This window comes from Pan troglodytes, chromosome 18 (genome assembly GCF_028858775.2).
Source record: "Pan troglodytes isolate AG18354 chromosome 18, NHGRI_mPanTro3-v2.0_pri, whole genome shotgun sequence".
NCBI classification, from domain to species: Eukaryota; Metazoa; Chordata; class Mammalia; order Primates; family Hominidae; genus Pan; species Pan troglodytes.
The window spans coordinates 79,602,415-79,626,172 of record NC_072416.2 but is presented as its reverse complement, the minus strand read 5'-3'; the positions used below and the strand labels follow the sequence as shown (position 1 = coordinate 79,626,172).

The following is a 23,758-nucleotide window of genomic DNA, read 5'->3' as shown; positions in this document are numbered from 1 at the left end:
GTCCCCCATGGTCAATGCATTAACTTGCTCCTATCCCAGGCAGATCACCAATCAATTGGATGGCATTGGTTTTGTAATTTCAAAAGCATGTAGCCATCAGATTCATTATGCAATAATGGTCCGTTCGTAAGTAATACCAATAAGAAGTGCTTCCTGAGCAATGTCTCAGTTATGCCTCATGATAACCCTGTGATGTAGACACACCCCCATCTTTCGTTACACAGACCAGGAAACTGAGGCTCGCCAAGCTCAAAACCATTGCCAAGATCATCACTAGTAAGTGGCAGAGCTAAGATTCAAACACAGCAACTGCACATCCCTGGCCTCCAATCAACCAAGAAACAGCCAAATGAAGTAATTTTTTTAAAAAGGGAAAGAGGCCAGGCCTAGTGGCTCATGCCTGTAATCCCAACACTTTGGGAGGCCAAGGCAGGAGGATCACTTGATCGCAGGAGTTCAAGACCAGCCTGGACAAGATGGCAAAACCCCATCTCTACAAAAAATTTAAAAATTAGCTGGATGTGGTGGCACACACCCGTAGGCCCAGCTACTCGAGAGGCTGAGGTGGGAGGATCACTTGAGCCCAGGAAGCTGAGGCTGCAGCAAGCTGTGATTGTGCCAATGAACTCTAGCCTAGGTGACAGGGCGAGACCCTACCTCAAAAAAATAAGGCAAAATAAAAAGTAAAAAAAAAAACAAATGAAAAGAAGAGAGAAGAAAAGAAAAAGGAAAGGACAAGGATGTATTTTTCATCATCAACTTCTTGCTACCTGAAATTACCAGCTTCTTTTCTGCAAGGGTTATCTCCCCGACTGGAACGAAGGTGTTCTAGTGGAGCTGTGTTTGGTTCACCCCACAGCCCAGCCCTCAGCCAGGCACCTGACACCCAGAAGACCCTGAGCGAAGGTCTGGAGCGAGGGAACTCACAGGGCCCTGCTGTCTGAGCCAGGGCCACAGGCACAACCCCTGCCTTTCCCACAGGTGACAGCAAGGACAGCTCACCGTGCTGGGTCACTCTGCCCAGTCACCTCCACAGGCGAAATGGTCTAGCCAGAGAGGCCCTCTCACGGTTCACCTGAGCCAGGCCCAAGGTCAGCTCGCTGGGGAATTTCTCTCATTCGTTCATTCAATCGATCATTTCTTATTAGCTCATTCAACAAATACTTATTGAGCACTAACCACAACCAGGCATTGTGCGAGGCAGCCTTCTTGGGACAGTGAGTGTTAGGGACTGGTGACAAACGTACGGGGTCCAGTCTGGGGACAGAGAACAGGAAAAGGAAGCAAGCACAGCAGGACACAGCGTCAGACACAGGGCGCATCCTGCCCCTATCAAGGACGCAACCTGGTGGTAGTGAAAGTCCAGCTGGCATCCCCTCCCTCCACCGCAGGGCCTCAGGCCTGGTTTATATATGTTTCTAAATGAAGATCCAGCCCACCACACCAAAGACTGTCCAGGTACAGCATCATCAAGTATGGATGGAAAAAACGGCACATGCAAATGAACGCCCTACAAAAATGTTAATTATCATCTCTGGCTGTCGGCATTCTAGGTGGATTTTGTTTTCTTCCGTTTATTTGCGTTATCTAACTGTGCTACAACAAACCTGAGTTCTTTATGTAATGGGTAAGGGGGGTGAACATCTTTAAAAAACAAATGTCCACTCCTAGATGTATATCCAAAAGAACCAAAAGCAGGGACGATAATAAATACTCGCACCAATGTTCACAGGAGCGTTACCCACAACAGCCAACAAGGGAACAACTCCAGTGTCTGTCGACCGAAGAATGGATAAATCAAATGTGGTCTATCCAGTCAACGGAACATTATTTGGCCTTAAAAAGGAAGGAAATTCTGGCATGTGCTAAACATGGGGGGAACGTAAAAACCTCACACTAAGTGACATAAGCCAGACACAGAAGGACAAATACTGTATGATTCCACTTAGCTCAGGTACTTCAATAGGCAAACTCATAGAGACAGCAAGTAGAACAGCAGTGACCAGGGGCTGGGACGAGGAGAGAATGGGTACAGAGTTTATGCTGGGGATGATAAAAAAGCTCTGGGTGTAGACAGTGGTGACTGTGAATGTATTTAATGCCACTGAATTGTACACTTACAAATGGATAAAATGATAAGTATTGTGTTATGCATATTTTACCACAATAAAAAAAATTTTTTTTAAACCTCAGAACTTCAGCTGCCAAAACGAATGAATGAATGAATGAGACCTTCACTCTTTCCTGATCAAGATTTTCCTGGTTGCATCATCAAATAGACAAAGTGAGAAAACAGCATGCTGTACCGGGGTAGGGACAGCGACTGGGGCAGTCTCTCTACCTGGGCCTCAGTTTCGCCAAATGTGAAATCAAGGCATCTGCCCCATCGGACCAGATGTGGAGCCTGTGACCAGATCTCATCTTTCCTCTCTTCAGTCTCACAGCTAATTCTAGGAAGGTGCTGGCACTAGGAAGAGCTCTGGCTTAGCCAGCCACCTCTCACTGTGCCCACGCCACTTCCCTTGGGAGACTCCTTTTCTCACCTGTGAAATGCGGAGACTAATGACAAAGCTACTGTCTCTACCCCTGCTTCCCTTACACACTGGCTGCGGCTCCCTCAGAAGATCACAAAGGTGAGGTGGATGGAGCCCTAGCTTCTTCCCTGAGCTGGCTGCCTGGGAAAAGCCACCCCGGCCAGGTAACTCAAGGGACTAGGAAAATCCTGGCTGCACTCAAGCTTGGCAAGGAGGCTGAGGGGCAGGAGAAATGAAGGAGAACTCTCCAAGGCCTGCCTTGTTGTCCAACCAACACCTACTTCATTTTTCCTTAGGTGGAACCATACAAGAGTGGGCACATAAAGGACACCTGGGAAGTCCCCTGAGGTCTCAGGAAAAGCAGTGGAGCCTAGGAAAAGACACAGGAGCTCAAGTCGGCCTGACCTGGGTTTGCATCGCAGCTCCACAACCCACGGCCATGTGACCCTGGAGGCCAAGGGCCTGGGGAACCTGTCCCCTCTCTTGTAACACGGGGACACTGCCTACCCAGGGGGCTGAATAAGTGCCTGGCACATCATAGGTGCCTGAGAAATGGCGGGTTCCATTATTTCACCCGGTCCAGCCCTGGCAGTCGGTACCCAGCTGGGCAGAGAGCCGGCTTGAATCGTCCTACAAAATCCTCAGGGAGGAGAGAGGACTCCATGCGCACAGCACGCTCATAAAAACGAATCTGAGAATAAAAACCACAACCGCCGTCCCGCCAAACGTAGTGGGAGTAATGAAGCAAACAAAAGGGAAAGTTCAACTCCTTTTTTTGGCTTTAGAACATGCAAATGCAAAATTCAGTGGCAAAGGAATTATCCCAGAAAAACTCCATGTCTAAATCTGAAATGGCCCCAAGGAACTCTGTCCCTCTCTAGTCATTTAAGTGACATTTTGCTCTAGGGTGTGGCTAAAGATCGGGGCCAGCTAACGTGGGGAGAAACAAAGACAATGAGGAAACTTGTTTATTGGGGTCCTTAAAATGTTAACAACCAAGGAAAACCCTCAGCTTCTCTTAGTGGTGCTTGCTTACCATTGCTGAAGGTGAAGTCCTTGGTATCCAGAAGGAAGGAGCCCACTAGACCTGCACTCATCGTCCACTGCTCCATTCACATCAGCTGAATTTGCCAGGTAGCCTCCATGATAGAGACTCAGTAAAGGATCCATACTTCCCAAATTCCAGGCGTTCAAATGCCAAGACTGCCTTTGCCTCTGTGGATATTCCCTGGGCATATTTTCTCATGCTTAGTATTCTTTAATCGTTGGTCATCAAGGGTTTGTGGTCACTCTGTCCCTCTGCTTTACAGGTCAGGGAGGTGAGGCAGCCCAAGGTCAGAATGAGAGCCAGGGCAGAGCTGAGCAGTGAGCCACCATCTGCCTGATTCCAGCAGAACAGCCCTCGGACTCAATCACAACGCAGCTCCAGTGATGCACTACACCTTATCAGAGAGTGAAGAACTGCTCTAAATCTTAAAACAAACATTTTAGGGGCAAGAAGTGCCAACCTTGAAACTCCAGACTGGGATAAAAGAAAAAATATTTCACCATAACCAAGAAGACTAAACACAGCTCAAGCAAGTACAGAAAACGCTGCAGGGACCAGCCCCACACTTACCTGGCCAAAGGAGCAAAACTCTGAATGAAAACCTTGATCTTTCTACTTAATGAAACTTTTTTTTTTTTAATCACTCACATGTTTATTTCTGTGCAAAGCTCCATTTCCTGCTGGGGAAGCGTCACTGACCCCCTAGCCTGGTTTATTGCCCTGGAGAGGGAGGTGTCCATGAATCCCTAAAAATGCCTATATTATGGATGCTAAAAAACACATAGTTGCTAAGTTTTATAAGCCCTGCTCCATCTTAACCATTTTGCCAGCCCAAGGATCCATAGCTTTCAGCACATTTTCAAAGGGAGTATGTCACTCCCAAATCTAGACCCAGTACCCCAGAACATCCATTCAGCAGGGAATATTCTGTCATTTTGATTTTTTGTGACTGTGACAAAGGACTCACTGACCATCCACCCAGACACAAGAATGGAAATGAGACCAGGAATGAAAGAAAAAATAAATCACTTCCCAAAGCAAGTCATGGGATGCAGAAATGGACCAAAATTTAAGTGGATACGACAGAAGAGAAGTAAAAGATAATGATGACAACACAGTTCCATGGGTTTCCGAGAAGGAAAGAGGAAGAAAACTAGCCTCATCTTTATGAGGGCAGCCAGCTCCATGAGAACTGCCTATGCAGCTCACCGCAACACGCGATGCCTAGAACGGTGCCCAGCACATAGTGCTGAATGTTGGATAAATATACCATGTCATTTATTCTCACAATCCTGGGATGTAGGGATGGGAATTTCAGTTTCCAAGATGAGGGTCAGAGAACTCATGTGATCTACCCAGAGTTACAAGCAACAAGAGGCATTGCTGGGATGTGAACCCAGATCCAGGCACTGCTTTGCAAACCCAGGTGCTTTCCTCTATACCACTTTGTTTAACCCAAAATCATCTCTTAAGAGCGAACACCCTGGTGTGGAGAAGGCTTCAAAAAATCCCACTGGCTCCCTTGAGGGTCATTTAACGACTCTGGGCCTTAAGTTCCTAATCTATGCAGTGAAAGAAGCTGGGCTACATCAAGTATGGCAAATAGGGTCCCCATTGCATGCCAACAACAATTGATTATTAGTGGCTGTCTCTGAGCTCACTGGGAAGACTAATTACGCTAGGGTTGATTAGCAATGTCTACCACGGTCAAGGCAATGAGGAGTGGCAGCACATGTGTCACTTATTTGCCATCCCAGAACTAGATGAACTTCAAGTTCTCTTCCAACTATGGCTGGCTCTGATTCTAATTATAAAAACAAAAAAAGGGGGAAGGGGCAAATGGAGAAGGAAAAATAGGCTAACATTTTCCAACATGGGCCATGGCTGAATTCAGTCAAATCAAGGCTGTCTGCCCAGCCAGCCCCTCATGCTCCATGCACACAGCCCTGCCACATGGGAGGAAGTGGAAAACATCAGATCCACTGCCCACATACTCAACAAGACACCCAATCCAAGCCAGAAGCTGCAGAACAATGGGTTTTGCCTGGCTTGGCCTTAGTTGTAAAACACCTCACCAGGAAGCGTGGTAACCTCGCATCTGGGTTCAAACCTGGGCAGGACCTCTTGCCCATCCTGAGCCTTCACAGATTACTCCAACTCTCTAAGCCTCAGTTTCCTTCATCATTGAAAAACTTCACAGGATTGTCATAACGATCACATACAACAGGGCATCAAAGTTCTTCACAACAAGGCCACAGTGAGTAGGCAAAGAAATGGCCACTACCATCATCACCACCACCATTTTGCTTTGCAGGGGGCAAATTTTCAGAAAAGAGTCCAAGTGCAAGAGATTCTTTTGTTTCTCCCACGTTCAGCATGATGCCCATTTGGTTGCTCTGAACTCTAAAGGGAAGAGGCTCTGAACACCACTCCATCTCCTCAAGCTCCTGGTGCATCAGCCAGGGTCCTGGGAGGAAACAGATGGCAGATGCAAAATGGTGCAATTTGAGGAAATTTTCACAAAAGGACAATATATTAAGGCGTGGGCAGCGTACAGGGGAAGCACAAAAGATGGTTTTTCTACCTAGGGTGACCAGCCGTCCAAGTGTGCCCAGGACTGAGGGGCTTCCTGGGCCACAGGACTTTCACTGCAAAAACCTGGGACAGTCCTGGGCAAACCAGGACAGCAGTCACTTCCTTTCTCCCCCATGTATTTCTATCCCTGGGCCTGACACTGCAGGGGAAGGAGCAGTTACAGAAAAACCTGGGTAGAGGGAGTGACATGACTGCAGGAGTGGCCGAGGGACGCCACCCACCCATGGCAACCCCGAAGGAAAAGGAAGGAGGGAATAAATAGCCCACTCACCCTCCTCCCATCCTCCATCTCCCCCAGGCTCTCCACTGGCCAGACCCACCCAGAAGGCAGGGGAGCAGAAGAGAATGGAGGGTGGGGTTTCCAAGGCGAAGGCTGGAAAGAATAGAACTTGGGCCCAGAGGCAAAGAAAAACACACAGGCCCTGTGTTGACTCTGGGGTGGCCAGGGGAGCCAAACCTCACCTCTCAGAGCCTCCATGGTGAGGCCTTGTGGGGACTCAGTGCCCCTAGCCCTCACACAACAGGAAGGAAAGGAACTTCCCTTCCCCACTGGAGGGGACACTGGGATGTGGCCAAAGTCCCCTTGGTCCATGGGTTTGGTTTGTGGCATTCAAAGGTGAGCCCAGCAGGGCTCGGAGGAAGAAGACCCCTTCAGCTGGCATCTGACAAGGCCACCTCCTAAGAGTGGGAAAGGCTAAGACAATTCCCCAAAGAAGCAGCAGCCTCCTGGGCTTGGTCTAAAGCAGGTGCTCTGTCACTGCAGACCCGAGTGGGGGATCAAAGGCAGGGCCTGCACGGGGTGGAAGTCTATAAAATCCAGAGAGCACACCCCTGGAATTGCTACGCAGTTTCCCCCACGGGTGTGCTCAGACCGGAGGCCACCAGTCAGAGGCAGTGCATGCGTCAGGGGCAATATCGTTTAGAAAATAAAAGCGACTTTCAATTCTGTTTTTAAATCATATTTTCCGAGATCAAAATCTTATTTCCCAAGCACTGCTGCTGAAAGCTGAGGTGAAAACCACCAATAATATCTTAATCCTCCCAACGGCGGGTTTCCATCTTGCTTGGGTTGGGAGCTTGGTGGCTGGGGTTAGGACAGGGGCTGAGAGCCCATTCCACATAATGGTGCCTGAGGTCAAGGAGCGAGGTCACGGAGCAGGGTCACGGCACAGGGTCACAGCGCAGGGCCACGGGCACACCCAAGAAGAGCTTCCCTTGACTCCAAGGTCACCAGAAGGTTTCCAAGAAAACTGTGAGACTTTCCTGTCCCTTCACAGCCTGGATGCCAAGGTCCCCCACCATGCAACAACAGACAAAGGCCTTTATTGACATCGGGTATTCCTGGAAAAACGGACCCAAACCCTGCCTTCAAGCTCACAGTCCTGCAGGAAGCAGGAAGGTATACAGGTGGCAAACCCAACACAAGAGAAGCGGTAGCCACAGTAATGACAGTGATGGTGATGGTGACAGTGATGGTGATGGTGACGGTGACGGTGATGGTGACAGTGATGGTGACAACGGAGATGACAGTAATGGTAGGGGCCATGATGATGATGATGATGGTAGCAAACATCTGTCGAGCACACGCCACGTGTCCACACTCTACTAAGTACTTTCCATGTATTCTCTCCTTTATTCTCAGAATTCCATGTATTCTCCCCTTTATCCTGGGGAGTGGCTACTCTTATATCCCCAGCTTTCAGATGAGGAAACTGAGAGCTGGATCACACCACTGGTTAAATGGCCTCATATGAAATGTCTGGATCAAAAAGCCTGGCCAGCCCTCCTAATCACCCTGCCCGATCACTGTCCTGTTTTAGGGAAGGACTGACCTGGGCAGGCAGGGGATTTAACGCCTCCACCTCCCTGCAAGACGTAATGGGGAAACAGTGCGCGGGTTTCAAAGTGGAGGCAGGGGGTTTCCTCCTTCCTGATCCCCTTCAAGCAAAGCTTCCCAGAATGGCTGAGCAGGGAGGGCCCTACGCAGGAGCACCCAGTGGAGGCCAGTGGGACTGAGATCAGCCGGGATCCCCTCCTCTAGTCATGCCCCCAGCCAGGGCTGTGCTGGCCCAGAGAGGGTGCCCTGCTTACCACTGGGGGCATCAGAAGAACCCCAGACTGTTCATCTTTGCAGTGCTCCCTGACCCCTACCCCCCTTCACCAAGCCTGCGGGTAGAACCTGCATGCCAACTCCAGAACCTTGCATTTTAATAGCCTTCCAGGTGATGGGGTTCAGCTATAAAAAGGAGAGGGACCCACTGCCCAGCCGTGGATGGGTCTGGGGTCAAACAGATGAAGGCCTCTTTAGAAGAGGTGAGAAGCCAGGGTCCCTATCCCCTCTCCTCCCCACTTCCTCATCTCCCCCAAAAACCTGCTTCAATTCAGACAGGGCACAAGAAGCAGGTTTTGAAGTCATTTTTCCTTACACCAAAACTTTCTAATGCTAATTTCTCCCCCTCTCTCTTATTGGCATGATGTAATTCCCCTTTTCAACAACCCAGATCTCTGAAGTCCTGAGTCATCAGGGCGAAGGCAGGGACAGCGAGGGGGAGGTCAGTCGGGAGGGATCAAAGGTAGGGGGGAGCTTGCCAACGCCCAGGCCAGCCGGGATTTCCTTCTGGGGGCCTGGGGTGCCGTGGCCCACCGGCTCTTGGCCCCACACCACGCCAGACATGGGGACAGGGCTCCTAAGGCCCCCACATTGTTTTTTAGACCTCCTGTGGGCCAGTTCTGAAGAGACGAGGTGACTGTGGGACGGTGCAGGAGTTCCCAGCTCTGTCACATGCCAGCCCGGGCAGCCCCTGCCTGCTCCAGAAAATGGGACCTCACGAGGTGGGTGTGATGATTAAATGAATGAACATAGCAGTTCTCAATCAGGGGCAATGTGGCCCCCCGGGGACATGTGGCAGAGCCTGCTTGTTACATATCACGGGTTGTTACAACTGTGGGGAGCAGTGGGCCAGCATCTGGCAGGTGGAGGCCAACCTAGAATAAAAGCTCCTCCTGCCCCCTGTGTACCTATGTCACACGCACTCGTTTAGGAGAAAGGGTAGATGGCTCCACCCCACATGGTTAAGACGGGTGATTTCCAGGTGGTGGGATTCTGGGAGGATTTTTTTTCTTCTTGATTTTGTAAGATTGTCGTCATCCCTGTATGATGGCTTCAGTTTTGCTTTTACAAGAGAGGGGAGGTAAATGTGGAGTGGAGAAGGCAAGAGGCAAAGGCGACCTGGCAGCCCAGCTGGGGTGGTGCCGCGCCACAGGGGAGCAAGCCTTGGCTCCAACTGGGGAAGGTAGCCCTGGAAAACCACTGACTGCCGGGGGGGTCGGAGGGGTTCCAAGCAGAAAGAAGAGGCGTGTGCCAAAGGTCAGAGGCATGGGGAAGCTGAGGCCAGAAGCCAGACAGGGCGGGAGGCTCGCTCCACAGTAGACTTTGAACTTCGTGCTCACTGTGATCCAGTCCTCACCACCGGCTGTGACAGAGCGCTCTGCAGGGTCAGGTGGTCTCAGGCGAGGAGGCTGAGGTGACCACCCCAGGTTCCACGAGGGCAGGTGAGAAGCGATCCTCTGCCACGGCTCCTCCGGAGATGGGTCTGCAGAAAGCTGGCCCAGGAAGCTCTCGGAAGGGGCCCCAGTCCAGTCAGGGTAGACCCTTCTGCTCTGTCCACACGCTCTCCCTTCCACAAGGCCCTCCTCTCAGCTCACAGCCAGCCTGGCCACTTTGGGCCTTTCCGACATTCTGCTTTGCAGCCCCAAAACTCTGCTTGCCAGCCACATGCAGTGATACTCTGGAGCCAGACAGCCTGGGGTCAAATCCTCGCTCCACAATTACAAGCTGGGTAAGTAGGGATTTCTCCTCTCTGGGCCTCAGTTTGCTCATCTGTATAAGGGGGACAATGACAGCACCACCTCGCAGGGGCATCGTGAGGATTAGATGAGTGTACATCTGCACAAAGGGCTCAAGTAGTGTCTGGCATAAAACAGGTTCCGGGTAAGTGTTCACTATCCTTATTGTTGCCTTGCTGGTGATTCGGCCCTTGCTGCCAGGGTTCCTGTGCTCACACCCCACCAGGGACTCATCGTGACATCTGGAGGCCACTGTCTCTGGAGTTAGGCTGCCTGGGTTCCAGCTGTGTAACCTTAAACTCTTGAGGTCTCCATTTCCCCTGCTAACGCCTCATGGGGCTGATGAGAGGACGGAATGCACACATGCCTAAAGGTCTGAGAATGACTGGAGGAAATGGTCATGATTACCCCGCGGTCCCCTCCACTCACCTTGGACATGACTATCATCTGGCTCTGGGCTCTGTCTGGCCCTGCTGGGACTCCCCGAGCTCAGTCGCCACCAGCCTGCTGGGACAGTTCGAGCTCTTCCATTTTCCCACCCTGAAGCAAGCCTCAGTCACAGGGTCGTGAAACATGAACCAACCAGGGTGACAAACAGATGTCAACAAGTCATCATTCCCCTTTCCAATGGGCAGCCCTGCCCCCATAACCCGCCAGCTGAGACCCCACTGCACTTCCCCCACCGCAGACAAGAGGCAGAGTGCCACTCCTGCGTCGCCTACAAGGTGCCAACTGTGTCCCTGGCCCTGAGCTCCAGCCTGATGGGATCACCTTCGAGACAGCACAGGCCTAGGCGGGGCCTTCCCACCAGGCCTCCCTGAAGGGAAGGTTCAAGAAAGGGGCCCTGTGAGCCACAGCTCAGGCCTGGGATTTGGAGTAGCAGGGGTCTCTAGTGGAAAGCCCACCAGGAGCTCACCAGGCTGAGCCCAGCAGCCTGACGCCATTACCATCACTCTTCACAGGCCACAGGGGTGGGCTCGGAATCCTAGGGCCTGTGTCCATACCGAGAAAGGCTGTGTGCACCACAGCTGGGCTGTGTGTCGGAGACACCACGCACGCAATCCCCTGCACACCTTCTTTCAGTACGGACAGAGCCCTGCAGCAGGGGAGTGGTAGAACTCGCTCTTACGCAGAGGGCCAGAGGCCCGTGGGGTTACAAGGAAGTGGAGGGGTAGAGATCTGGGCTTGCGCCTCCCTCTCCGTGGGTCCCTCTCCCCTTCCAACAGGACAGACCTCCCAACTAGGCAAGCTGTTCATTCATCCAAACGATGTCTGTTGACGGGCAGTGCCTCAGTGTCCACATCGGTAAAATGGAGAGAGTAACAGTATCTAACTGGGTTGTAGGGATCACTGATAAAACCTGCATAGCATAGCCCCTGGCAAGAGGAAACACACTAATCACACATGAGTGGCCGCTGCACCTTCACTACTGTGACTAACTGCCTGGTCCTGGCGACTCGGAGATCCCTGCACTCCTAAGCCTTCCAATCTGTGACATCCCGGGCTCCTGGCTGGCCAGCCAGTCCTTAGTCTCTCTGCATCATAAAGCACCACCCGCCCCAGGATGCATGGGTTTACCCAGCATTAATCACCCCACACTGGTAGACTCTGCTCTAGGAGGCAAACCCACCTCTATCTTTAATTCCTATGCCGTCTTACGGTGTCCACCCCATAAAAACTGCACAGACCCCCGGAATGTGCCCAGCCGCTCTGGCCTGTCACTTTGCTCACTGTTCCCTCTGCTCATTCCCACCTCCGACCTGCCACCCTCATCTCCATCAGTCTCCATCCTACCTCTCCATCCAGATGCCTGTCTCCTACAAAGAAGTCCTTCCTGAAACTCCCCACCCCCATGATGGCGTCTCTTCCTCTGTCCAAACACAGGACAAGACATAAACCTCTCTATGCAATGTGCTTTGTTCTATGGTGTATCATAATTGTAATACCCCCATTTAACTATGAGTCCCTTGGGAGGGAAGAGTATGTCTGACTTTCCAAGTGCCATGCCTGAGAGCATTCACTATGCAAGAACAGTGCCCCAGAACACTCAATTTGCACAAATAATATATGGTGTTCAAGTTATACACCTAATGCTTACCCTTTATGAATAGCTGGCATTCAATTTCCCATATCGGTTCCCTTAACTTTTTTGACAAAATCCCAAAGGAATGTCCGCCAACCTTGGCAAACACTAAACTGAGAAGCTCACTTATTTCTACCTAAGATGTTTCTGCAGGAGGCTGAAATAGTTTCACGTGCATCTACCAGGTGCATATACATTGATGGACCCACATAGACACGGGGTCAGACCTGGCTTTGACACTAAACTCTACTTCCTCCCAGCTCTCTTTATCTGAGACTCATTACAGCATCTGTAAAATGGGAATAAACACCTACCCCACAGAATTGTTGTGAAAATTAAATGAGCACTGTGCCCAGCACACAGTAGGGATACGATAAATATCGTTGCAACCAGGAACATATAGGTCCATCTCTTACAAGGGATTTGCTCACCCTACTTTATTCCCCACCAGAGAAGACTGCAAGCTTGGCCGAACTGCCACCAACCTCAAACCCAGGAACCAGATGAGACCACGGTCATGTGAATTTCCTTTCTAGGGAAGCAGCTCTGCTCTTGGCACCCTGGAGACCTCAAGGTCTGCTGCTGCATCCCAAGGATGCTGGGGTGGGAGCAGTCATCACTTCCATGCTCTCCTCTTCCTCCCAGACGCACATGTAAACCATGTTCCCAAGTCTTCCCCTGCACTCCGTGTGGCCGTGTGTCTGAGTTCTAGGCAACCAAGCGGCCAGATCTACAAACGGCTTGGCTGTGGTGCTCACTCTTTCCCCATCGCCCTGACCATGAAGGACCTAGGGGAGGGCAGAACCATTTCACAAGAAAAAGAGGGGGCAAAACCCTCGGGAGACCCCTGCAGGACTGCAAGAACTGGGCTGCATGAAGCCACCCAGATGCCAGGGCTGCATGTTACGGCAGCTAGCCTGCCTGGTGAACACACAGCCCCTTCCATACCCGTAGCTCTCCTTCCCTGCAGAGCCTCGCACCGGTGTGTGTGTTGGTAAACAGGGTCACCTAGTCCACGCAGGGAGCCAACATGCGAGGGAGGAGAGCCAGGCCTGGGTCTGCTCAGACTGTGTGCTCCGATTTTCAGATATCTTGGACCTCTAAGGAAACTGGCACTGGCCCAGGACACCCAGAGAAGCTAGCAGCAGTCCCGGTGTGATCTTCCTTCTCCATATGACCCCACCTGAGCTGGATGCAGCCAGCCCAGCCCAAGGGAAGCACCCAGATGGCTGTTTGATTCCATACACTCAAATCCTACATCCACCAGGGACCAGACGATCCAGACCATGCGCTTCCCTCCAAAAAGAGTTCGCCCAGCACAATCAGTTTAGTCGCTCCGTCCACCCTACCATTTCTGACAGTAGCTTGAAAGCAGTAGAGCCACGAACAAAGGATGCCATGAGAAGGCAGGAGTCTGGGTTTGAATCCCAGGTGGGCTGCTGAGCCAGCTGCAAGGGTCTTTGCCGACACACTTCCCCTCACCCCTTCCTCGCTGGCAAAACCAGAGGTGAATCAGAGCACTAGTGTGTTCTAGATCCTAGGATCCTTAGAATGTAGTTATGGACAAAGGGAGTTGCGTTTTCAAAGTTCTGCTGGGCTTTGTCATTTAAGAATCTCTTAAGGCACTGCTACAAGGGCTATTCTTCACTATTTATTGGGAGGCAGCCAGGTTTGCAAAAAACAAAAACAAAAACGAAAACAAAAAAAAACAAAAGAAAAAACACACAACAGAAGCAAAAGAATGGAAGCTTTACGGGGCAAGGAGCTGCCTATGTGTCCATTACCTCGCACATTCTACATACTCATTAATTTTTTAAACAGATAATAACAGCTCCACAGAGCAGGAGGAAGGAAACTGATAATCATAGAGCATGTACCAGGTGCAAGCCACTTTACTGGGTGATTTCTACAGATGATCTCCTCCCTCAGGGCCTTTGCAATTGCTGTTCCCTCTACCTGGAATGCTCTTCCCCCTGGAAGTCCTATCACCCGCTTCCCTGACCACTATGTACAAAGCAGCCCACCACTCACCCCACCCTGCTTGCTTTTCTCCACGATCCCTGTCATCGGATTTTATAATTACTTGCTCTTAACTTAGTTGTTTGTCCACTCCCACCAACACAGGCTCCACGAGGGCAGGCTCCTGTTTTCTTCCGAGTGCCTAGAACGGTGACACTTAACTGCTGAATGGAGGCATGAAAGCACCGCCAGGCCTCACCTCACTTACCCTGACATCAATGCTAAGAGGAAGTTTCTCTGATCCTCGCTTTACAGATAAGGACACAGGCTAGGGGGCCTGCCCAAGGTCACCACCTGGAACATTGCAGAGGCAGGATTCAAGCTCCCCTGTCTGATTTCAAAGTCCAGGTCCTCACTCCCCTGCTCCACTGGGTCTGCCGTGTTCTCTTCCTGTGGCCTCACTGCACACCCCAAATGCCAGGACGAGCGCTGTGCACATGGGAGGGGTAACGAAATGGCTACTGAAGTCAGGAACCAATTTCAGCACCAGAAATATTTTCTCTGCCATCTCCTTTGCCTCAATACACACAGCAAACACCTCCCCCACACGCACGTCTCATCACCCTTCGGTTAGGGCTCTGCTGATGTAAGCGAAGCTTCCTTTCAAAATGCGCACAGTCTCCCTCGGCGCCTGTTGAATACACTGGGTGGTTCATCACCAGAGCCAGGAGCAAGGAAGAGAAACTCTCACTTCCTCTCTTCCTCCACCATGGGGCTGGGTGGCCTGGCTTCCATCCTGGGGAAAGCAGGAAGTCAGGGAACAAAAAGCAATGCCCTCAGGTGGAGCTGCACAGCCCTTGTTCTGTGGGTGGAAGTCAGCGCATCCTTGTCAGAGCCCCCTGGTCACCTATGTTCCTTCAGCTGCAGGGAAGACCAAGTGGCCAGACCCTCTGAGGGGGATCCCTGGTTGGTGACCTTTAGCCAGAACAAAGCATGACTCCAGGTAGCAATAACCCCAGGAAACACTGCCCTTCCCTCTTCAAAAGGAGGCTCAGCTCCCCCATCCCAAAGAATTAAGCAAAAGAACATCAAAATAGAGACAACTCCATTCAGTAAAAATAGAAAATGTTTTCTTTCAAGGAACAAGAGTGTATTAGTCCGTTCCCACGCTGCTGATAAAGACATACCTGAGACTGGGCAATTTACAAAAGACAGAGGTTTAATGGACTCACAGTTCCACGTGGCTGGGGGGACCTTACAACCATGGTGGAAAGTGAAAGGCACGTCTTACATGGTGGCAGACAAGAGGAGAATGAAAGAGCTAGGCGAAACGGGTTTCCCCTTATAAAACCATCAGATCTCGTGAGACTTATTCAGTACCAAGAGAACAGTATGGGGGAAAGCGCCCCATGAGTCAATTATCTCCCACTGGGTCCCTCCCACAACACAAGGGAATTATGGGAGCTACAACTCAAGATGAGATTTAAGTGGGAACACATCCAAACCATATCAAAGAGGCTGGGACTAACCTCAATGCCCATCAACAGGGGAGGGTCTACCTACATTACTGTGATACACTTCTACAACAGAACACTATGCAGCAATGAAAAAGAACGAGGCAGCTGCACACGCATGGAGGGTCTCCAAAATATTCTGTCCAGTGAAGAACCACGGTAGACAGCTGTGTGCATGCATGTCCAGATACACAAGAAATGAGCAGCAGTGTTTGCCTCCAAGGAGGGCCACTAGGGGCTGTGTGGACGTCGAGTAAGGGAAGCTTCATTTTCCATTAAACACCTTGTTATACTAATCAAATCTACCTGATGCATACATGAGTATTTCAATTTTTGTAATTTATTTTAAGAAACTAGACTATGCCCCGCAAGGAATTTTTCTTAAACTGCTGGCAAGAATTTCATTGCCTTCCTACCTATGAGACCTGCTAAACACCCCTAACTTTCCCCAATGCACTATTCATCTCAGGGAACTCTCTGGAGGCCACCCATTTTTAGGTAACAATAATCCCTTCCATTTGTGCACAAAGTCATGAAGCTCTTTCAGGGCAATTAGCAAAACAGGAATTGGAATCCTGGTCACTGTATGCTGACTATACTAGTAGGTGCTTATCTATCCTCTCCAATCCTTACAGCAACCCTAGACATGAGGTGCTCTCCCTAAGGATGGAGGAAAAACAAGGCCCAGCAAGGGAAAGCAAAGCACCAAAAGTCACACAGCCAGGAAACTGCACCCTTCAAATCCAGATCCAGCGCCATGAAAACGCAAAACCCAAATCTGTTCTGCCCCACAGCGGAGATGCCCCATATCAGGCTGCCTCACTTAATCTCATGTATTCCATTAATCAAAGGTGTAAGCTGACCCCCTGCAATGTCCATGCCAACAAAACACCAATTGGGTACCTTCAAGACGAGTCAGTCCTGGCTGGCAGCAGTTGAGGTGCCCTGGGACAGCTTTGCCTTCTACCAGGTCCCCCTGAGCCCTGCCCAGGACAGTGCCCCAGAAATGCCCTCTCACTGCCCGATGAGACACTAAGGAGCAGGCAGGGCCGCCACATCAGTCAATCTGTGGGCCAAGCAGCCCAAGCCAGCAGCAACTGACACCTGTGTCACCCACTTGCAGGAAAGCTCAGCCACATGCAGTGAAATTCCTTCCACCTGGACTGGCATGATGTTGCCGTGGCCGGAACAGGCATCTCAGATTGCACCAGGCAAATGCGAGCATCAAAACTTACTCCTTCCTTAAAATGCACTTACTTATTACAGCCTGGGAAAGGCAGACCACGTTTGCAATTTACAGAGAATTTTGACTTTTTCTCCTCTCTGTCTCAGCCCCTCCCCTCCACCACCTCCAATCAGACAAGTTGTCTAGGAAACAATTTTGATACACTCCAAAATCCTCCTATGACAAATGGCATGGAAAGGGGGGGAAAAAATCTGTGTGTTTACTGCCACAAAAAACATCAAATAAATTAAAGGCAGGCTAGGCACATGGGGGGAAGGGGGGTATGTAACAAAAGTGAAAAAGCAATTAACATGCGTGCATGTGGGCACAGATGAGTTCTTGTGGGATCTGTGACTACCCTGGAGGACATAGATTTTAATTCTATGGTAGAAACCAAGCCATGTGGATGTGTAACTCTTAGCTCAGCAAGTGACACACAGTAGGCATGCAGTAAGCCTGTGCTAAACAAAGTCCAAGTTCAGAAAACAGCTGCTCCCCACCAAGAAAACACCAGACTAAAGAAACCAATGAGAATGAAGGTGGCTTCTCCTTTCCCATCCATATCAAGATGCCCAGAAACATTGCAATCAAACAGCAGAGTGGTGAAAATTTAAAAACAAGCCACTGATGAATTATGGCTTGAGAATAAAGAACACTACTGTCACCTGTGCCCCGACCCCTGAATAAAGGACTTTCTGAGTGGATCCACCATTCTGAAATACCGTGTGCCACATTCTCTTAAAAGTAAGATGAAATAAAAGGTAGGCAGCTTATTTGTACTTCCGTGGTGCAGAAGAAACAAAGCCTACAGACAAAGCCCTCTGCCCACGGACAAACATGTCTAGCAGGTGATCAAATTCAACCCACAGACGAGAGCAGCAAAATGGATTCTGGTCCTGCCGAACCCGGCCGCTTATGCAGAACCCCTGGCTGCCCTGGTTGTCATTTACAACCAACACGACCATCACCAGCCATGAAGAGCCAGTGAGGCCCAGGAACTGGGAAGTTTGGGTACAAAGAGGGAATGGGGCACCACATTCGGGCCACAGCCTGGGCAGACAGGCCCTTCCCCACAAAGGTGCAGTCCTGGGTCCCCCAGGGAGGGGCCCTGGCCTCCCTATCTCCCCTCCCAAGTCAGCTGTCGCCTATCTGCTTCCTCCTTTGTTTACGAGCATTTCGGATCCAAAGTCTCCAAGCACAGGGTGCATCAGACCTGGCGGCCGTCACAAGCCACATTAGGCACGCTGTTGGCTCTGCAAGGATTTAATCAGTAACTGGCCCAGGAGACCAGGGCAGGGCAAGCTGCGACCTGATCCTACAGGAGGCAAAGTTTACAGGCAGGCCAGGCGGGTGAGGCTGCTGGCTCCACCGGTAAGACAGCCTGGAGGGCTATCAGGTCCCTTGGACCCCAGACTAAAAGGTGTACCTAGCTGGTGTCACCCAGCAGGTGGGACTGGGAGCCCCAGTATGCCTGCATCCCAGCCTGATGCAGATGTGCTCCTGGAAGCATGGTCTTAAATCTCTCAGATTCAGTTAATTGGATCAATGGTGACAGACTGCAAAAGGTTTGGGCAAAAAAGAGTATTTGGTTTGTTTATTGGTTTGAATCCCTATCAATCACTCTGGGTCTTGTTCCTGAAGCCCATACAATTAACCAGATAATTACCAGATGATTCTGAGTTGGGCTGTGTAGACGGCTTAAAATATGGATGACTGATATTTCAAGTAAGGATATGACTCTATAGGAAACATACTTGGAATATCGGGAGCTCAGGGCTGGGCCGGGGCTGCTGCGAAGCCACAGGACTGCAAAGGGTTTTTGTTCTAGGGAACTGCACTCAAATTCACCTTTGTTTTATTTGGGCTCATATTTCTCAATAGAGTGCTTGGGCCGCACTATAAAATGCAGACAGATTACATAATGTCCAGGCCTCAGGGAAACCCCACAGGGGCTCCGCTGCTTCCCCGAGAGCCTGGACACCAACCAGGTGTCTCATGATGGGACGAGAGCCCTGGTGGCAGTCCCAACCTCACCTCTGCCCGGGAGGCCAGCGCTCCAGCCAGGCCAGCCCTCACAGCCCCACCTCCAGGCTCACAGGCCCTGAGGCAAGGCCACCTGGAGCCCACCAGAGGGCAAGGGTAAGACTTAAGGACACCCCCTGCCTGCAGTGCTTGGTGACGAAAGGCAGCGGAAAGGGGATTATGCCAGTCCATCAAACACTTCCTTATAGTTCCTCTTGCCACATTTCCTAACACCAGAGCATGGCTCTGCCAAGAGAATCTTGCTCCATGGATAAGCCTCAGTCCCCAGTACTAGACAGGTGCTTTCCGGAAAGGCCCACACTACCGATGGTGCCACCTACCTGGGCTGGCCAAGGTGAGCAAGGGGCCTCTGGCTATTCAGGTCTTTCTTCCTTCCCTCTTTCTCTCAGATATACCTCCTGAGCAATCGGAGGTAAGTGGGGAGGCATTAGCCTCGAGAGCTGGCTTTCCGTAAACAGGACGGTAGCAGGGGGACACTCACTCCTGGCTTCTCCCAGAGGGAGAAGGGCTCCTCCTGGCCTTCCCACGGCAGGTCACTGTTCCTTCTAACCATTTTCCTACCCCACCACCAACAACCCTTCATTTTGTGGAGTGTAAGAGGAAAAAAAAAAAAAAAGCCCAATAAAGTCCCCCTGAGCCAGGTGAAAATTCTGAAGCCAGATCTGGGGTCTCCAGAATCCAGGCAGGGGGCACCGCGGTCACCAGTTCCTCCCCACATCAGAAACACTCCGTACTGGCAAATTTTCGGAGGCTCTCTCCCCCCTCCATCCATTGGAAAGCCAAATGCTGCGGCCTGTGGCGCGGGACGGGCTTGAGAACATGCACCAGCCTGACCGGGGACTGGGCCGCCTCCCCGCGACCAGCAATCCTCCCTGAAAAAGGAGTCTTTGCAGATATTGCACCAACGTGCCCACAGGAAAGAGAAAATAGGTGCTCTAAGCATGTCGGACCCCAAATTCAGAATAAAAGTCCTCGAGGGCTGCAACGCTCTGGGGTGGGGGGTGGGGGGTTGGTTCAAAGAGTAGGATTCTTCAGCTAACTTTTCCCCCCTCCCCATTCCTTGGGGCATGTGTCATGGCCTGTGACACACCGCCAAGGGAACATGGATGCCAAGGAAATGTCTACACACGCTACACGTTTGTGACATGCCATGTAAGCGACACCCTATTTCCTGCCTGGGTTTTCTTGGCACAGGTGTGGGCAGGCAGTGGATTCAGCCCCCTCCCACTGCGCTTAGTAAACAGGATCACGGTGGCCCCAGGGAGGAGTGTGCATTCTGGGGAAGACAAGCTACCCCTCCAATGAGGATGGGACCCCCACGGCAAGCCTCAGGCCCAAGCCACAGCCGGTATTTGAAACTGTCCTTGTTTCAAAACACAAAGCATCCTGTTCAGGCTCCTACCCGCCACCCCCACTCTCCCCTCGACCCCACCACAGCTGTCTTTCTCCACGTACGAAGAAGGCCACCATTTGCAGATCTGATTTCAGAAACAGATCAATGGTTTTTCCTCTCCGACTCATCCAGCTGACCCAGTCCTACCCATGTATTTAAAAACAATAACAAAATTAAACCTCCAGCAACAAAACACACACGTATACACACACTCTACAGACAATGCCGGACCAGGGCTCCACCAAGCAGCTTCTAGGCTAGAACTCGACCACCGCTGGGTCCTGAGATATTCCAGGACCACTGCCCCCTCCCCCTCCACTTCCAACCTCTCAATGTGCGAATGAGATTTTCAGAAAGGGAAGCACCCCGTTCTGCCTGCCAGCCCTGACAGGAAAGAGAATAAAGGACGGGTAAACCAAACAGAGAAACTGGCTTCTGGAAATTCTTTGGGTTTGGGGGTTTGGAGGTTTTGTTGTGTTGTTTTTGTTTTTTTTTTTAATCTGAGGGGTGGTATTTTGTTTTCCCCTCCCCCACCCCTCAGATCCAGATGGGCCAGGGGCTTCCAGAGAGAACCCCCACCACCATCAGGGCCCAGCGTCGGGTCCATCCTCGAGTCCCAGCCACCAGAAACACAAGAGCTGGGGTCAGAAGGTCCCCAGGCACCCAGCCTGGCGGTGGGCCGAGTCTCCAGCATTTTAAGGGTCTCTCCCGAGCCCGGTCGGCTGGTTTGGGCTTCAGACTCCAAAATCGAGCCCCGCGAGCAGGCCAGGAGCGAGGCGCCCTGGTTCTCCCCGTTCCCCCGGCACCCCCACCGCCCCCCAGGCCCTGGGCTCCAGGTGCAGCGCCAGGGGGCAGCCAGGGAGGGCGCATCTCGGGCCCCGAGGAGAGGCGGGGGTGCAGCCGCGCAGAGCCACTCACCGTGGCGGACGCCAGGCTGTTGTCGGCCAGCGTTAGGTGGTGCGGCTCCCAGCGCCTCAGGAATTTCGAGGTGAGGATCTTGCTGAGAAAGGTCCGCGGGTGCCGGATGACACAGACCTGAATGTCGCCCTCCTGCAGCAGTTTGTACCTCATCCCGTTGCAAAGCAGAAGAGCCCGGCGGCAGGGCACGGCGCCCATCTTCGTGCCTTCGGGGGCCGACACGTCGCCCCCCAGCAGCGGCTTGGTCTCCTCGATCTGCCGGGGGTCGCCGCCGCCGCCCGAGCTGCTGGTCACATCCATGGCCGCGCCGGGGGAGGGGGCTGGGGGCGGGGAGAGGGGGCTGTCCTGGGCTGCTGGGGCGGCGGGGCCCCCGGATCCGGCGGCCCGCACCCCCCCACCCCCCGGGAAGGTGGGGGGGTGTGGGGCTGGGGGCGCCCGCAGGGGAGGGGGCGCTGCCCGCGGGGGGCGGCGCGTGCGGCGGGCTGGGCCGGCCTCGGCGCTTCCTGCGGGGCTCCGGGCTTCCTCCTAGCTCGTCGGGTGCATGCTCGCGGCGGCTGACCGGGCTCGGCGGGCGACGGGGAGGGGCGGGGGAGGCCGAGGGCGGGCCGGGGCCAGGCGCGGAGGGCGGGCGCCGGGGTGGGGGCGGCGGGGTGGGGGCGGGCGTGTCTCGGGGCCCCGCGCCGCCGCGCGCGTGTGTACAGAGCGTGTGTCCGCGCGGCCGTCCGGGCGAGAGTGGCCGCGGGCGGGGCGGGCCGCGCGCCGGGCTCGCGGAGCCCGGGGCGCCCGCGCGATTGGTCCCCGCAGGGTCATGTGCCCGCCCCTCTGACGTCAATGGCGGCAACGGCGGCGGCCGCGGCGGCTTCGGCCTCTCGCGGGCGGAGTCCGCGGTCCGGGCGGGGTCGCGGCCCACGACGGGGAGGCGCGGCCCGACGGGAGGGGCAGCCCCTGAGGAGGGGGCTGGGGCGGGCGAGCCCCGCGGGGCCCCGGCCCGCCCCGCCTGGAATGTGGGGAGGGGGCGGGGCGCGGGGGCGGGGCGCGTGACGTCACGCCAGCCGCGCCCCCGCGGGTGCCCGGGCGGGAGCCCAGCCCGGCTGCCCGAGCCGGGGGGCCCGCGCCTCGCCCACCCCCGCCGCCCCCGGGCCGGACTCGGACGGGTAAAGAAGGGTACCCGAGGGCCGGGGGCTGGGTGGAAGGACGGGGACTGGAACCCTCGACCCCTGACGCCCCCTCCGCTGTCCAGGCTCAGCGGGCTGGCCAGATGGGGCCGTGGGACGGGGACGCCTCCCCGACTGAAAGTGTCCCCGCGGTGATCCGGAGGATGAGCCCACCCTGCCCTGTCTCCCACTGCGGGACCCGGCCGGCCTCGAACTCCTGGCCTTTGACGTCTGCTGGCTTTGGCCTTGGGGGTCCTCAAACCTTCTGGAGACAGGGGACGGTCCCCCCATCCCCCTTCTTTCTTCTGCTCAGGGAGACAGAGCCTCTTCTAGGAACCCACTTAAAGCCCCCCCCAACCTACACAGCCACCCCTCTTGTGCGTACCCCAGCAGCTCCCCCTACTTTACCTTCCCTGGGACCCCACCTGGTCATTTTATCTGAGTTCACAGGCCCAGCACCAGCCCACGAGAGAACCATATTCGATTCTCTTGTGACCCAGGGTATCAGGAACTGCAGCCTGGATGCAAAAAGCTCCCTTTCTGCCATCACAAGCAGCCGGCACCTAAGGCCACCTAGCAAATGCTCAGCTCCTCAGCCAGGTTTTCTTATCTCCACGTGCTCCTGCAGCTAATAACGTTAAAACCCTAGATTTTTGCCTTTTTAAGTGAAGGTGCCTCTGTAGTGAACACATGAATGTGTGCAGCGTGTGTTGAACTGCGTCGTGAACACTGCGGAATATCCACAGCATCTGTGCCGTTGGTGGAAATTATTCACACCCCCTCTCCCAAGAACAGGCAGCATGAAGGTGCTCCCCAGAGGACCCTCTCCCCGAACCTGGCCAGGGTTTCAGGCAGGGGATGAAAGGCAGGTCCCAGGCTGCATCCCTCACCAAGGAAAGAAGACTCACATCCAGCCTGCCCAGGAGATGCCTCCTCGGGGAGGCACAATTAGATTAGAAATTTAGAAATTCCTTAGCTCCCCACAATTTGCTGCCATTTCCTTCAAGTTTTGAGCTTGAACAGCCTTGAGAAAACCACCAATCATGAAGGCGCAAGCCCTAGATATGTGGGTGTTGGGGGGTGGTTGTGGCCAAGAAACCCCCCAGTCCATTAAGGGGGTGGGATTAGATCCTTTGTTCAAATTTTTTCATTGAGCTCCTGCTGTATGCTGGTCACAGGCCAGGCACTAGGGTATTAATAGTAATGACTATAATAACCACAGTGGCCAGAGACTTCCTATGTGCTAAGAATTTTGTACGCACACATCATTTTCTTCTCACACCCTATGACATAGGTGCTGTCCTCATCCTCAACCACAAAGCATGGAGGTCAGAGTCCAGAACAGTAACAGACATTGTGCTTGGTGCTCCAGGAACAGAAAGGGGGATGTCTAACCCAGTGTGGGGGACCAGGGTACTCTAAGAGTTCTTTAGGAATCAAGTAAAG

The 23,758-nt window shown here is 52.9% G+C and overlaps 1 protein-coding gene and 1 long non-coding RNA gene across 5 annotated transcripts in view; one reads left to right on the top strand and one right to left on the bottom strand.

Annotated features, from left to right (window-relative positions):
* The window catches only part of CMIP (c-Maf inducing protein), a 267,504-nt gene extending 245,612 nt beyond the window's left edge, over positions 1-21,892 (bottom strand). The window contains exon 1 of one of the 4 annotated variants that reach the window (XR_010152463.1): positions 21,159-21,581. Coding sequence is in view for 3 of the 4 variants with exons in the window: in XM_024349964.3 (XP_024205732.1) it covers positions 21,159-21,458 (300 nt within the window). In the remaining variant the exon portion in view is untranslated. Of the gene's footprint in view, positions 1-21,158 lie in introns of all 4 variants that reach the window. The other 3 variants (XM_024349964.3, XM_054668492.2, XM_024349965.3) reach the window with 3 other exon arrangements.
* Positions 21,893-22,281: 389 nt separating this feature from the next.
* LOC134808826 (uncharacterized) lies at positions 22,282-23,544 on the top strand. Its single transcript, XR_010152651.1, has 2 exons — positions 22,282-22,312; positions 22,399-23,544. It is a non-coding gene; the product is annotated as an uncharacterized LOC134808826 (long non-coding RNA).
* The last annotated feature ends 214 nt before the right edge of the window (positions 23,545-23,758 follow it).